This window comes from Podarcis muralis, chromosome 10 (assembly GCF_964188315.1).
Source record: "Podarcis muralis chromosome 10, rPodMur119.hap1.1, whole genome shotgun sequence".
Taxonomy (NCBI): Eukaryota; Metazoa; Chordata; class Lepidosauria; order Squamata; family Lacertidae; genus Podarcis; species Podarcis muralis.
Window position 1 is genome coordinate 76,425,785 of NC_135664.1, and position 16,245 is coordinate 76,442,029.

Below are 16,245 nucleotides of genomic sequence, written 5' to 3' on the forward strand. Positions count from 1 at the left end.
CAGGAAGGGCGTTGTGGCTGCGCTGATGCGACACTGCGGAAAGAGAGCTTGTCAGGGCACAAGTGCCCAGGGCTGAGCTCTGCCGTGCTTCTTCAAGGAGGCAAGGATGGGCAGGTCAGCTGGCAGCAGAATACCCCAAAGAGCCTCAGAAGAGACTGCTGGATCAGGCCATTGGCCCATCCAGTCCAGCATTCTGTTCTCACGGCGGCCAAAAAGACACTTCTGAAGGAGCGTCTCCACCTCCATCGTTCTGCCCGGATGCTGAGGTCCAGTGATGAGGGCCTTCTGGAGCTTCCCTCGCTACGAGAAGCCAAGTTCCAGGGAACCAGGCAGAGGGCCTTCTCAGTGGTGGCTCCCTCCCTGTGAAACGCCCTCCCACCAGATGCCAAGGAGATTAAAAAACCCCTACAGTTATACCTGTAGTTGCGTTAGGTTCATGCTGCAGATTTTTGGGTTGCGAACCCGGCAAACCCAGAAGTGGATACTTCTGGGTTTCGCCACATGTGCATGCACATAAGCATTCTGTGTGCTTCACACATGCGCAGGAGCGCTCTATTGCGTCATGCGAACATGCAGAAGCGGCACTCTATTTACGGACTTTTCGGGGTGCAAATGGCACCCCGGAACAGATCACATCCATAAGTAGAGGTAAAGGTAAAGGGACCCCTGACAGCTAGGTCCAGTCGTGGCCGACTTTGGGGTTGCGGCACTTATCTCGCTTTACTGGCTGAGGGAACCGGCGTACAGCTTCCGGGTCATGTGGCCAGATGACTAAGCCGCTTCTGGCAAACCAGAGCAGCGCACGGAAACGCCATTTACCTTCCCGCCGGAGCGGTACCTATTTATCTACTTGCACTTTGACGTGCTTTCGAACTGCTAGGTTGGCAGGAGCTGGGACTGAGCAATGGGAACTCACCCCGTTGCGGGGATTTGAACCGCTGACCTTCAGATCGGCAAGTTTAACCCACAGTGCCTCCCGCGTCCCTATAAGTAGAAGTACCAGTGTATATAACTTTTAGAAGACATCTGAAGGCAGCCCTGTGTCGGGAAGTTTTTTATGTTTGATGTTTTATTATGTTTAGATATATGCTGTAAAAGGGACGCGGGTGGCGCTGTGGCGCTGTGGGTAAAACCTCAGCGTCTAGGACTTGCCGATTGTATGGTCAGCGGTTCGAATCCCCGCGGCGGGATGCGCTCCCGTCGTTCGGTCCCAGCACCTGCCCACCTAGCAGTTCGAAAGCACCCCCGGGTGCAAGTAGATAAATAGGGACCGCTTACCAGCGGGAAGGTAAACGGCGTTCCGTGTGCTGCGCTGGCTCGCCAGATACAGCTTTGTCACGCTGGCCACGTGACCCGGAAGTGTCTGCAGACGGCGCTGGCCCCCGGCCTCTAGAGTGAGATGAGCGCACAACCCTAGAGTCTGGCAAGACTGGCCCGTACGGCAGGGGTACCTTTACCTTTACCTTTATATGCTGTAAGCCACCCAGGGTGGCTAGGGAAACCCAGCCAGATGGGTGGGTTGTTGTTGTTGTTGTTGTTGCTGCTGTTGTTGTTGTTGGAAATCCGCAAACAGGATTCCAGCCCAAGAACCCTGTCCCCTCCTGTGGCAGTGGCAGACCTTGGGGTTTCAAACTGGTTGCGCTCCCTTATCCACCTCTTTGTGGCTTCCAGCAACTGGCACTCAGAAGCCTCACTGCCTCTGAGTACGGAGGCAGAGCAGAGCCATGGTGCCTGGGAGCCATCGATCGCCCTCTCCTCCTCCCCCTCCTCTTGCCACCTTTGGGAGCAAGTTCCCTACTTTCCTCCAAAGGCATGGCTTCTTCAATAAGAGGTTTAAAGCTCTGTGTCCATGTCCTCTTTCTTTTTTGACAAAAACCCAGCTCTTTAAAGCAGAAGCATAAAAATAAATAAATGGCAATTTGTTTTGCCCATGGATTGCCATTTGTTCCAATTCTGCTTTAAAGAGCAGGTTTCTGCAGGGAAGGCTGCAGAGAAAAGAAAGAGCACAGTGTTTTAAAGCTCTGGCTGTGCAGAAGGAAGGTAAGTGTGGATAAGCCCATAGTCGAGGAATGTTCAGGGCCATTGCTCAGACTTTTGGGATTTTTAAACACCAGGTTCCCCTGGGGAAGAGGCAGAGCCCCTCTTTGGACGTAGGCAGCTCACTCTTCCTCCTCCAGTTAAGGCGGGGGTTGTGTGTCCGCGTGAAACCCAGGAGAGTCGCTGCCAGTCTGAGCAGGCAATACTGAACTAGATGGACCACCAGTCTGGCTCACTATAAGGCAGGGTTTTCCGGACAGAAGCAAGGCAGTTTGGCCGGCCTCAGAGGAGCGGCCTGTGCAAGACGGGGCGCGACTTGGTGACTTTGCCTTGTCTTCCTGCTTCCCTCCCAGCGCACTCCAACCGCCAGCTCAGCTCAGTCTGGGTGACAGTGACGACCCGCCACAGTCCCGCTCTCGCCGGAGAGTGGCAGGAGGGTAGTTTCTTCTTGGCTGCGTGCGCTGTGCGCTCGTGCATGATCCCGTCTCGCTGGAGGGACCGCTCCTCACGTCCTTGCTCCAACTGGGACGCTGGAGAGGAAACCGTCACCTCCTGCGTCTCCTCGTCCTCTTGTCACATTGATTGCACGGGACGCTTCTCCCCGACTGAGTTCGGAGGGAGCTGGGCGCCTGACAGGATCCGCTTTCTAACTTGGTCACCAGGCTGTGTGGTGATGGGGGGTGTGTGTGCTGTGCAACCTGCCCCAGAAGCAAATGACACTACTCTGGCTTGTTGGAAACAGAAAGGCTGCCTTACTCTGAGTTAGACCAATGGAGCTCACCATTCCCTAGGTCAGGGGTTCCCAAAGAGATGGGGTTCCCTGGGAGGGGTTGGCAAGGGGTGTGGGTGTGTCGTGGACCACCCAGCTTCGTAAAAAGAGCGTCACAGGACCTGCAACCTTGCTTGTTATCGGCATCACACTCCAACCAACTGAGCTATCCAGGAAGTTCCAACCACTTTGCCCATTGAATTAGGGCGAGATGTTTCAGGGCCAACTCTCTGGGGAGCATCACAACAACAACAACAACTTATTATTTATACACAACAACAACAACTTATTATTTAAACCCCGCCCATCTGGCTGGGCTTCCCCAGCCACTCTGGGTGGCTTACAACAAAATATTAAAATACAGTAATGCATCAAAGCTGAGGCTCCAGGACTTTGGCCACCTCATGAGAAGAGAAGACTCCCTGGAAAAGACCCTGATGCTGGGAAAGATGGAGGGCACAAGGAGAAGGGGACGACAGAGGACGAGATGGTGGGACAGTGTTCTCGAAGCTACCAGCATGAGTTTGACCAAACTGCGGGAGGCAGTGGGAGACAGGAGGGCCTGGCATGCTCTTGTCCATGGGGTCACGAAGAGGCGAACACGACTAAATGACTAAACAACAACAACAACGCATCAAACATTAAAAGCTTCCCTAAACAGGGCTGCCTTCAGATGTCTTCTAAAAGTCTGGTAGTTGTTGTTCTCTTTGACATCTGGAGGGAGGGCGTTCCATAGGGCAGGTGTCACCACCGAGAAGGCCCTCTGACTGGTTCCCTGAAACTTTGCTTCTCGCAGTGAGGGAACTGTCAGAAGGCCCTCGGAGCTGGACCTCAGTGTCCGGGCTGGACGATGGGGGTGGAGACGCTCCTTCAGGTATCCTGGACCGAGGCCGTTTAGGGCTTTAAAGGTCAGCACAAACACTTTGAATTGTGCCCGGAAACATACTGGGAGCCAATGTAGGTCTTTTGAAAAGGAGATGACCTCTTGACTCTCCATCTGGGATTTGTGAGCTGTGATCTCTGCATCGCAGGGGGGTTTGACTAGATGACACCCAGGGGTCCCTTCTATGATTCTATGCCCCGTGGGGAATAAATGCACAGGGAGGGGAGGTCTGATACCGTGTGTCCCTCTAGGACAGGCTTTGCCAAACCCAAGTCTCCTGCTGTTCTCCGGACTACAACTCCCACCATCTCTAGCTAGCAGGACCAGGCGCCGGGGTGATGGGAATTGCAGTCCAAAAGCATCTGGAGACCCAATTTTCGGAAACACGGATCTAGGAGAAAAGCCCAGAAAGTGGGGGATTCTTCCTTCTGCCCTCATGTGCATATCTCTGATAAGTGATGGCAGAGCTCCAGTTCCCAAAAGGGGAGCCATAGCCCCACCCCATAGGGAATTCTGCCCGAAATTTTCCATAGGTTTACTGAGGGTCAAGGAGTCCTTTTCTGCAATAGCTGGGGGCGCCTAATGACCCTGTTTGTTTATTGCTTGCTCTTATCTCCCCACAACCCTTCCCTTAATTGCAGGCAAGCCAAGTCTGACCTCCTCCCAGATTCTGCCGGACTCGCTTTGCTTGCTAGGGATTATCTGGCCCAAGGACTGGGGGCGAAGGGGGACGGAGGGGGGGTTGCTTTTCTCTCCGCCTGTGGCCTCCGAGGGTGGCCGGGAGGGCAAATGGGGGAGCTGGCCAGGCGTGGGCACGGGAAACCCCCAGATCAAACAAAATGGTCAAAGGCCTGGAAATGATGCCTTATGAGGAACGGCTAAGGGAGCTGGGCATGTTTAGCCTGGAGAAGAGGAGGTTAAGGGGTGATATGATAGCCATGTTCAAATATATAAAAGGATGTCATGTAGAGGAGGGAGAAAGGTTGTTTTCTGCTGCTCCAGAGAAGCGGACACGGAGCAATGGATCCAAACTACAAGAAAGAAGATTCCACCTAAACATTAGGAAGAACTTCCTGACAGTAAGAGCTGTTTGACAGTGGAATTTGCTGCCAAGGAGTGTGGTGGAGTCTCCTTCTTTGGAGGTCTTTAAGCAGAGGCTTGACAACCATCTGTCAGGAGTGCTCTGATGGTGTTTCCTGCTTGGCAGGGGGTTGGACTCGATGGCCCTTGTGGTCTCTTCCAACTCTATGATTCTATGATCATGCTGTAGAAACAGCCAAAGAGAGCGCAGGTAGATGTGGGGAGGTGATAAGGATCAGACCAGACTCCAGGGTCAGGGAGAGGAGTTGTGGTGCTCTAGAGCAGGGGTCAGAAAACTTTTTCAGCAGGGGGCTGGTCCACTGTCCCTCAGACCTTGTGGTGGGCTGGATTATATTTTGAAAAAAGTAGAACGAATTCCTATGCCCCACAAATAACGCAGAGATGCATTTTAAATAAAATGACACATTCTACTCATGTAAAAACATGCTGATTCCTAGACTGTCCGCAGCTCAGATTAAGAAGGCGATTGGGCAGGATCTGGCCCCTGGGCCTTAGTTTCCCTACCCCTGCTCTAGAGAGATTCCCCCTCCCGACTCTCCCCAGGAAAGATCACCTGGCGCCTTCCTCAAACACCTTTAGGCACCTTCATCTCCAACCAGGCCGCTGGCTGTTGGATATCTGATGCCCTTTAAAATGTGCTGGATGTGTGTGTGGGACTCTCGGTTTGTTTTAGTTTTTATTTCTATTATGAATTTTGCGGTTTAGGGAAGTTTTTAATGTTTGGCGTTTTAGCGTGTTTTTAATACAGTGGTACCTCGGTTTAAGGACAGTCCTGTTTATGAACGATTCCGTTTACGAGCTCTGCAAAACCGGAAGTAGTGTCCCGGTTTGAGAACTTTACCTCGGTCTAAGAACAGAATCCGAATGGTGGAAGGGCACTGGTGGCGGGAGGCATCATTAGGGAAAGTGCACCTCGGTTTAAGAACGGTTTTGGTTTAAGAACAAACTTCCGGAATGGATTAAATTCATAAACCCAGGTACCAATGTACAGTGGTACCTCGGGTTACATACGCTTCAGGTTGCATACACTTCAGGTTACAGAATCCGTTAACCCAGAAATAGTACCTGGGGTTAAGAACTTTGCTTCAGGATGAGAACAGAAATCGTGCTTCGGTGGCGCAGCAGCAGCAGGAGGCCCCATTAGCTAAAGTGGAGCTTCAGGTTAAGAACAGTTTCAGGTTAAGAACGGACCTCCAGAATGAATTAAATACTTAACCCAAGGTACCACTGTATTCTGTTGGGAGCTGTCCAGAGTGGCTGGAGAAACCCAGCCAGGTGGGTGGGGTATAAATACTATTATTATTATATCATGATTTTATGTCACGAACTGCCCTGAGGCCTACGGATGGAGGGTGGTATGCAAGAGTTAGTTAATTAATCATCGTTGTGGAGCCCTGCAGCACCTGCTCCCCGTCCCCCGCTCGCCTTGGCACCCAGGCAAGCGAACCGGTTGCCAGTAGTGGACTTTCAGATTTCAGATTTCGGCAGCGCCCTGCACAATGCTTCCCGCAATCATTGCTTCTTCCTCTTAACTTGGTGCCTAGAGTGGGCAAAGCTGTCACTGTCCCCTAACCCTGCCTCTGTGGCCAGTGGCGTAGCAAGGTCAGTTGCTACCTGGAGCAGAAAATTTCTTGCCACCCCCACACACATTGACATTTTTGTTTTATTTTTGCCTGCAAAAATGGTTTGACTTTATTTCATATTTTGGGGGGAACCGGGGTTGTATAGAGCTTTTTTGTGGAGATCGTGCGCCTTGCAACGAGGAGTCTGCCAGCCATCCTACAACTGAGGGGGACCTTTTGGCAGCAGGAAACTTGCGCACGCCAAAGCCACAGTGTCTCTTCCAGATGTTAAGAGCCGCACAGCATTTTTCCCACCCCCCTCAGAGGTGACACCCAGGGCAAACCGCACCCACCTTGCTCCACCCCTGTCTGTGGCTGCCCACTGTGATGCCAGCCTCGTTGGCCAGATCCGGCCCCCTCTTTTGACGTCCTCCCTCCGTCTCCCCGTCCTGCTGACCCTCTTTCTCTCCCCTCCATTCTCCAGGTTCCACCTGCCAGAGGCCGTCGGACAGAGCCTGTGACGGAGGCCAATGTGGAGGTTCCTGCTCCTCCTATGCCTGCCCCCTCTGGGCTCCGGGACGCCTCCCGGCCCCCGCCTGCCAGCGGGGCTCAGCAACAACAGCTCCAGCCATGGGCTCCAGGCCCCCGGCACGTCCCCCACCCCCCCACCGGTGACCCCCACCCTGCTGCCCACCCACAGCGAAGCCCCTGGTTTGTCCCTGAACCTGGGGCTCAACTTCAAGATCAAGGTGCGGGGCAAGGGCCGGGCGGGCGAGGGGCCCACCAGCACGAAGCCCCCCGCCCAGCCAGCTGCCCCCACCCACTCCCAGCCGCCGGGTGCCGGTCGCTTCTGGGCAGAGGCCCTGGGGGGCTCCGGGTGGCAGGCTAGCATCCCTGCTGAGGAGCTCCCCCCCGGGCCGGGCGGGTGGGCTTGGGGTGGCCCCCCGGCACCCGCCGACCCCGACCTCCTGGGCCCCGGACCCACCCCTCAGCACCCACTGACGCTCTGGCCCAGGCTGACGGAGAAGGTCTTGGCTGCTCCTGTGGGCGAAGACAGCAAGGAGCTGGAGTTCAAGATCGACATTGACCTGACGGCCGGGCTGGGCAAGGAGGGCGGCCTGGCGCCCAACAGCAGCAGTGGCGGCGCTGCCAGGCGGTACCCGCTGCTCCCTGGGCTCCGGGTCGGGATCTCGGAGATTGCCAGCAAACTGGGGGGGCCGGGTGAGTATCTGTTGCAAGGGGAGGGAGGGAGGCCAACAGTAGGGGGCGCTGGAGCCCATGGCTAGGAAGAGGTGCCTCCTCCTAGCTTCGCCCCATTTTCCTCCTCCCCACTGAGTTCCTCCAGGGTTGAACTATGGAACTCACCGCTACAGTGGTGGCCAACCCATTTGGAAGGCTTTAAGAGAGGGATGGAGAAATTCATGGGGGAAAAGAGGCTTGCAATAGCTCTGCTCTGCCTCTCAGTCGCTCAGAGCTGGAGAGAGTTGCTGCTCCGCTCGGATCCCGCTTGTGGGTTCCCCATTGGGAGAGCAGGTCTCTGGACTAGATGGGCCCTTGGCCTGATCCTGCAGGCTCTTCTTATGGGTGGCTGGTGCCCCTTGGGAGGGGTAGTAAGAATACTAGTAACAAGTATATTTCACAATTTTTAAACAGGAAATCTATGATTAATAATAATAATAAAATTGTACTTATACCCCGCCCTTCCCGGTTCAGAAAACCGGGCTCAGGGCGGCTAACAACAAATTTAAAACACTTAATTGATGCAACAAAAAACAGCATAAAATACAGTATAAGACCTGGATAACAATAAATTCAGAATTCAAAAATCAATTGGGGGGGGGAAATCCATCCAATAAACATGAGGTGATCACCAGGGCTAGCTGGCTAAATTAGTCCTATTTGGCCAGTGAGGAGACCAGGGGAGAATTAGCTGTGGGATCCCAGAGCGGGTAATCTTCACAAAAAGGGGAGGGGGAGGGAAGGAAGGGGAATAAAAGATCAGGCTAAGTTCAAGTTGAAAGCCAGGAGGAATAGCTCTGTCTTACAGGCCCTGCGGAAGGAGGTTAAATCCTGCAGGGCCCTGGTCTCATGGGACAGAGCAGTCCACCAGGTCGGAGCCACCACTGAGAAGGCCCTGGTCCTGGTGGAGGATAATCTGACTTCCTTAGGGCCCGGGACCCTATGATGGAGTCACAAATAGTACAATTCAATCAATTGCATGCGCCAAATTAAAACAAGTAGTCAAATAATATCACAGAGTCAAACAAGCCTTTCAACTGAAATTTCTGTTTAAAAATTGTGAAATAGACTTCTTACTAATATTCTTATTAGCCGTGTGTTCCCTGTGATTGTTTAGAGTTTGTCTGTTTTTGCAAGCCAGGGGATTTCCTTTGTTACACCTTGGGAGGGGTAGGGCGGGAGGCCAGGAGGCCAACAGTAGGGGGCACCAGAGCAGAGCCAAGCCATTATAACTTCGTCTTCCTCAGGCTGTGCCACCCTCTGGACTGGCTGCCAAGGGGGCAGGGCAGGTGGGGACTGGCTGCATTCCAAGAGGGAGGTTGGCAGGACGGCTCCCCGGTTACTCTAATGGAGCAGCTTCCATTGAGTTGGCACAGAATGACGCTGAACCCTGGAAAATCCCAGGGAAACAAAAGCAGGGCACATATCGACTGGCATCTTCCAGTGGTTTGCAGCAGCTGGTCATTGCAGCCTTCAGCTGAGGAGGACACAGCTTGGCCATCCTGGCTAGGAGCCCTCGACAGTCGTTGGCCATGCCAGGCTCTGCCTGAAGCCGCTGCTCCCTCTCCAGCTCGGCTGTGTGGCACAGCCATCTTTGCCCAGGCCTGCCGTGGCGCAGCGGGCAAGAAGCAAGGCCTCTCTCGCGATGGAGCCAGGCAGAGTTGGGAAGCATCTCCTCCGTGGCCGGACAAAGGGGATTCCTTAGGGATTCTTCAGCCATGATTCCTGCATTGTAGCGGGTTGGACTAGATGAGTCTTGGGGGTCCCTTCCAACACCACAGTTCTGTATTAAACAAAAATCTGGCCTTATTCCCTTATGGGGAACACAAGAGCCCGTATAGAGTCCTTTGTAGGTTCTCCATCAGTCAGAGAAAAGAACAGAGGCCAAGCAGAGAATATTGAGAAGCAAAGCAGCTAGTAAGCCTGATCTTTATTGAACTGTTGCAACACGGTGCTCCCCTCACTCGCAGGAAAGGAGGAGGACCCAGAACAAAGGTGTGCCCCCCCCTTATATAGACATTTTAAATTGCCTGCCCTGGAGTCCAAGACCACCCCCAGATACATCATACTTACATCACAGAAAAGGTGGTCTACAACAAATCTGAGTGCACTGTTTACCTCCTGTCTGGCAGGTTACCTGTTAATGCTTACTTGATTGGATACCCTGGGGAGCCTGGCCAGTCTTTTGTAATGACAAATACTTAGTTCCTGAGCTAGGTCACAGGCTCACCGTATTCACACACAGACAGACATACCCTTAAAGCAGGATTTGTGAAGGAAAAGACAATGGGGAGGCTTTTCCATTTTCCTTCAACCTTGCAGAGAAATTATTTGGGGTCAATTTGGGAGGGACAAAATGGTTTCAGGACTTTTTCTGTGGGGTTTCAGACATGTGGTTTATATATGCAGTTGTGAACATTTATCTTTTATATATAAGACCTTAAATTTTTTATTTCAGTTCTAATCTGCCTGGGAGGGTCTGGCATTGGTCTAGGTGCCTGATGGCCTCGCGGCGGGACAGAGAGAGGGGAGCAGCGCCCCCGAGCCCCTCTCAATTCTCCACTTCTCTCCTCAGGCCTATTTGGATCCACGCTTCCGCCAGAGCCTCCCGAGTGGAACGTCACAGGCAGCGCCGGGGAGCAACCTGGGGGCTCCTACCCAACCCCAGAGCAAGGTGAGAGCGTCAGAGAGGCAGGCGAGGGAAGATGGGAGGGAAGGAGAGTTGGTCCCAAGATGCTCACCTGAGCACAAGAACTTAACACCCCTTGAGAGGGAGAGGTTTCAGAAAGAGACAGGTTTAAATGTGGTTAAGAAAGTGAAATATTTGGGTATAAATATGACAGCTAAAAATGTGAACCTGTTTAAAGACAACTACGAGAAAGTGTGGACAGAAGTGAAAAGAGACTTAGAAATTTGGTCAAATTTGAAACTTTCCTTGTCAGGCCGAATCGCAGTGATAAAGATGAATGTATTGCCTAAAATGTTGTTTTTGTTTCAAACATTACAAATTGTGGACAAGGTAGAATGTTTTAAGAAGTGGCAGAAAGATATATCCAAATTTGTCTGGCAGGGCAAAAAGCCCAGAATAAAATTTAAGATATTAACTGATGCAAAAGAAAGGGGGGGATTTGCCCTGCCAGACTTTAAACTTTACTATGAAGCAGCAGCATTCTGCTGGCTGAAAGATTGGTTACTTCTTGAAAACACAGATATCTTGGATTTGGAAGGTTTTAACAATGCGTTCGGATGGCATGCTTATTTATGGTATGACAAGGTCAAGGTCCATAAGGCATTTAAAAACCACATTGTCAGAAAAACACTGTTAAATGTCTGGACTAGGTATAAAGATTTATTAGAGAATAAGACACCTAGGTGGCTATCACCTATGGAAGCCAGAGCTGTGAAAAAACTTAATATGGAAGGAACTTGGCCTAAATACTGTGAAATCTTGGAACAAGAAGGTGACAGATTGAAACTACAGAGTTTTGAAAAGTTGAAAGATAAAGTGAGAGATTGGCTCCATTACTATCAAATTTTGGAGACATTTAATAAAGATAAGAAAATTGGCTTCCAGGTGGAAAAATCTAAACTAGAAACAGAACTGCTAGAATCCAATACAAAAACTTTGTCTAAAATGTATAATCTGCTGTTAAGATGGAATACTGAGGATGAGATGGTTAAATCGGCAATGATTAAGTGGGCTCAAGATGTGGGTCATAATATTATGAGTGTGGACTGGGATCAGTTGTGGACCACCGGAAGGAAATTTACGGCATGTACAGCCTTAAAGGAAAATATCATGAAAATGGTTTATAGGTGGTACCTAACCCCAGTCAAACTTGCAAAAATTTATCATTTGCCCGATAATAAATGTTGGAAATGTAAGGAGACTGAAGGAACATTTTTTCACCTTTGGTGGACGTGCCCAAAGATTAAGGCTTTCTGGGATATGATATATAACGAATTGAAAAAGGTATTTAAGTATACCTTTCGGAAGAAACCAGAGGCCTTTCTCTTGGGCATGGTCGGCCAATTGGTGTTAAAGAAGGACAGAACTTTTTTTATGTATGCAACAACAGCAGCAAGAATACTCATCGCAAAGTATTGGAAGACACAAGACCTACCCACTCTGGAAGAATGGCAGATGAAGGTAATAGACTATATGTCACTGGCAGAAATGACGGACAGAATTCGAGACCAGGGGAAAGAGACGGCGAGAGAAGACTGGAAGAAATTTAAAGAATATCTTAAGAAATACTGTAAAATTAATGAATGTTGAATGATATTGATATGGAATTTAAGTGGTTGTCAGCTGTAATGATTAAGAAAAGGGAAGGAATTTGGAGATTTAAACAAAGCTAAAGGAGGGGATTTGCTGAAAATACTAATAGAAAATGGAATACAGTAAGGGAAGGTATGAGGAGGTCGGGAAAGTAAGGTTAAGAAAAGAAGGGAAATGAAATTATACTTGTTCTGTTTTTTGTTCGTTTTTTTTTCTTCTTTTTGAGTGTTTTATTTTTCTTTTGTATGTTTTTATGACTGAAAACCTAATAAAAATTCTTTAAAAAAAAAAACAAGATGCTCACCTGAGCTCCAGGCTCCAAAGGATGGAGGGGCTCGCAGGAGCTTGGCGATCCGTGGCCAGGATTGCTGCAGGATGAGGGCTGGCCCAGGGGTTAAGAACCTACGTAGAGCCTGCTGGATCAGGCCAATGGCCCACCTAGTCCAGCATCCTCTTCCCACAGTGGATGAATTGTTGCCTGTGGGAAACCCACCAGCAAGATCTGAGCAGGAGAGCAACTCTCCCCTCCTGAAATGGTTTTCAGAAGCACTGCCCCCTCCGGCTGTGGAGAGCAGAGCAGAGCCAAAATCTGACTCACAGCCAGAATCTTTCTAATCCCCCTTTCAAGCCATCCAGTTTGGTGGCCATCGCTGCCTCCTGCTGGAGGGAGTTCCATAGTAGTTTAACAGATGTGAACTTTTAGAGCAGATCACTACAAGACGTGTCTCTGAAAAATTTTACACATCACTTGGGAGGATAGGCGAACTAATGCCAGAGAAGACAGGCAAACTAATACCAGTGTAGTGGAAGAAGCAAAGATCACTGGTGTTGAAGCAATGATTCTTCAACATCAACTTCACTGGACTGGTCAAGTTGTGCGGATGCCTGATGATCGTCTTCCGAAGCAACTACTCTATTCCAAACTTAAAAATGGAAAGCATAACACTGGCGGTCAACAAAAGAGGTTTAAAGACTCTCTCAAGGCACATGTGGTATACACACTGAGAACTGGGAAACACTGGCCTGTGAGCGCTCCAGTTGGAGAACAGCCTTGACCAAAGGTGTCGTTGGCTTTGAAGACACTCAAACTCAGGATGCAAGGGAGAAACGTGCTAAGAGGAAGGCACACTTGGCAAACCCTCACCATGATCAACTCCTGTCCAGAAACCAAGGTCCCCACTGTGGTAGGACGTGTGGGTCCAGAATTGGCCTCCACAGTTACTTACGGACTCACTGTTAAAACCGTGTTTGTGGAAGACAATCTTACTCAGCTACTAGGGATCGCCGAAGAAGAAGAAGAAGAAGAACAACAACAGCAACAGCAGCAGCAACAATAACAACACACTGGAGCCCAGGAAGCCACAGACGCACGTTTAAATGAAACATAAACACTTTCTAACTTGAAGCCAAAATACTTTTATTCTCTAAACTCTACAAATATCTATCTCTCCCCTTCTCCTCCGCTGCCCCGCTGAGCCTCCCCAGCTGCTCTCTCCCATGGTGCAAGACTTGCCGGCATCGCTCACCTCCTCTGGACAGGCAGTGGCTTGACCAGGAAGCTCTCAATGTGCTCAAAAATGGTGTAGGGGTCCTGGTCCGCGTTCAGGAAGATGGCTTCCTCGTAGTAGTCCTCCAGCTCGGTCACCTGCCGGTTGTAGATGTCTGCCTTCTTCTCCACCAGGCTGGGAGCGTCCCTGGGGTTCCGCCGCAGGCGCTGGTGTACGTCCTCGTCGGCCGGAGGCTTGAAGATGGTGTGGTACCTCTCCCCCGAGACGGGGTCGGTGGCCCGCTGGCAGATGCGCTGCAAGGCCACCTCGGTGGGCAGGTTGAGGAAGAAGACCCGGTTGGGCTCGAAACCCGTGTGCTTGAAGAGGTCCGCCTGGTCCACGTCGCGGGGGAAGCCGTGCAGCACCCAGCCGTTGGTCAGGCAGTCCCGCTCCGACAGCCGGTCCTTGAGGACGCTGAGAGCGATGCTGTCTCTCACAGGGTAGCCGCTCTCAAAGAAGGGCTTGATGAGCTCGCCCACCGCCGTCTTGGCCGCCACCTTCTCCCGCAGCAAGTCGCCAAAGAAGATGTTGACCAGCCCGTACTTCTGGGCCAGCAGAGCGGCCTGCAGGCTCTTGCCGCAGCCGGGTGGACCTAGGAGCAGCACTCGGGGGCTGAAGGGGGCGTCCGAGTGCGGGCGGCTCTGCACGAAATTCAGGACCTGGGCAAAGACGTCCACACAGGGCTGGTCGGCGTTGATGGCCTTGTGGCACCCCTCGTACGCCTGGATGATGCCGGGCAGGTTGCGGTGGCTCTCCAGGAGGCGCCTGGCCGTGGCTGGTGCCGAAACGCCCTCCGGCCTCACCAGGCGCTTCTGGACGGCGAAGTCGACCGGCCAGTCGAAGGTGGTGTGGTAGACCTCCTGGGTGAGCGGGTCCAGCAGCTTGCCCAGGTTCCTCTCCATCAGAACGGTGTCCGGAGCGGAGAGGACCACCATGTGCCGGGGGGCGATGCCCGTGGACTGCAGCACCAGAGCCTGGCTCCTCGTCTCGGGGAAGCCGTCCAGCACCCAGCCCAGCTTGATGCAGTCCACGTCGTTCAAGCGCTCCTCCAGGAGGGCGGCCCACAGATCATTGGGGATCTGCTTCTTTTGATCCCGTAAGGCCATGGCCTCGCTGGATCTCTTGAGAAGCTTGCTGCGCATGAGGTCCTGGGGACAGAGGTAGGTGGCGCTCAGGTGCTTGCAGATCCAGCGGGAGATGGTTGTCTTCCCAGAGGCAGGAGGCCCCACAACGAAGATCTTGGGCACCTCGTCGTTGTCCCTCTTCAGGTGGGCGATCATGAAGTCGATGGGGTTCTCGGGCTGATACACCAGGAGGTCCTCCATCAGGCTCTGCATGAGCTGGAAGATGTTGTGTTTCTCGGCGTAGACGGCCATCGCCGGAGGGACTTGGTGGGGCTTGGTCGTGACGTCCATCTCTCCCTGCTGGCGCCACTGGAGCAGAAAGCCAGGTTCTCAAGCAGGTGTTGTGTTCCAAGGTCGCCCAGCAGCGACTGGTGACATCACCATCCATAATAGCGGAACACGGAATGACGTACAGCTCTCGGAGCGCAAAGCCATCCTGAGCTCAGCCTGGCCGCTGTTTTTATTGATTAGGACCAAGTAGCAATTAAAGCTATGGTTTTCCCAGTAGTGATGTATGGAAGCGAGAGCTGGATTATAAGGAAGGCTGGTCGCTGAAGAATGGATGCTTTTGAATTCTGGTGCTGGAGGAGACTCTTGAGAGTCCCATGGACTGCAAGAAGAACAAACATCCATTCTGAAGGAAATCAGCCCCGAGTGCTCACTGAAAGGACAGATCCTGAAGCTGAGGCTCCAAGACTTTGGCCACCTCATGAGAAGAGAAGACTCCCTGGAAAAGACCCTGATGTTGGGAAAGATGGAGGGCACAAGGAGAAGGGGACCTCAGAGGACGAGATGGTGGGACAGTGTTCTTGAAGCTACCAGCATGAGGGAGGCAGTGGAAGACAGGAGGGCCTGGCGTGCTCTGGTCCAGGTGGTCACGAAGAGGCGGACACGACTAAACTACTAAACAACAACAGAGTAGCAATTTATCATACTTGCTGAGCACAGATGCCTGTTTAGTTTTTAGTTGCTGATATTCCCTGAGTTGTTTTCATTAAAAAGATTTTGTTAAAGTCTTTTCATAATACAGTAAGAGAAATTCCTCTAAGTAAAAACAAAAGCAAGGAGAGAAAGAGAAAACACCAAAGGAAAACCCCCAAAATAGCAGAAGACAAAAGAGAAGAAGATAAGAAAAATAAAAATGATTTTTCGTCTGTCAGTTACACAACAGAAATTGTTCAAGATATTCACTCTAGAATGGCACCCAACTGATCTATTTTCTAGTAGGCAATATTTACCCAAATGGATTGATTCATTTCCCTTTTTACACAAAAAGTCCAAAAGGGGTTCTGTTGTTGTTGTTGTTGTTGTTGTTGTTGTTGTTGTTGTTGTTGTTGTTGTTGTTGAATGTCAGCAATACAGTCATACCTCGGGTTACAGACGCTTCAGGTTACACGTTTTTGGGATACGGACGTGTCAAAACCTGGAAGAACGGGTTACTTCCGGGTTTCAGCACTCACGCATGTGGAGAAACACTAAATTGCACTTTGCGCATGTGCAGAAGTGCTGAATTGCAACCCGCGCGTGTGCAGACGCACCACTGCGGGTTATGGACACTGCAGGTTGCGAACATGCATCCCACACGGATCACGTTCGCAACCCGAGCGTCCACTCTAGTTTTTCTCTCCAGTAACTTCAACAACCATTCCTCCATATTAAACAGTAATAAATATTTCCATCTTTGTCCACACAAGACTCTCT

At 51.3% G+C, this 16,245-nt stretch overlaps 2 protein-coding genes across 2 annotated transcripts in view; one reads left to right on the forward strand and one right to left on the reverse strand.

Moving 5' to 3' along the window:
• The window catches only part of PRRT4 (proline rich transmembrane protein 4), a 32,824-nt gene that overhangs the window by 10,093 nt on the left and 6,486 nt on the right, over positions 1-16,245 (forward strand). The window contains exons 2-3 of the mRNA XM_028746426.2: positions 6,837-7,573; positions 10,167-10,265. Of these exons, the coding sequence (XP_028602259.2) occupies positions 6,883-7,573; positions 10,167-10,265 (790 nt within the window). The 5' untranslated portion in view covers positions 6,837-6,882. The remainder of the gene's footprint in view (positions 1-6,836; positions 7,574-10,166; positions 10,266-16,245) is intronic.
• Positions 13,351-15,609, reverse strand: LOC114605313 (adenylate kinase 8-like). Its single transcript, XM_028746428.2, has one exon. It carries the CDS (start codon positions 14,833-14,835, stop codon positions 13,396-13,398), a length of 1,440 nt encoding a protein of 479 aa, XP_028602261.2. The 5' UTR covers positions 14,836-15,609; the 3' UTR covers positions 13,351-13,395.

Bases quoted from the DNA above. Each gene is read 5' to 3' on its own strand.
- LOC114605313 (XM_028746428.2), bottom strand. From the start codon at position 14,835: ATGGACGTCACGACCAAGCCCCACCAAGTCCCTCCGGCGATGGCCGTC.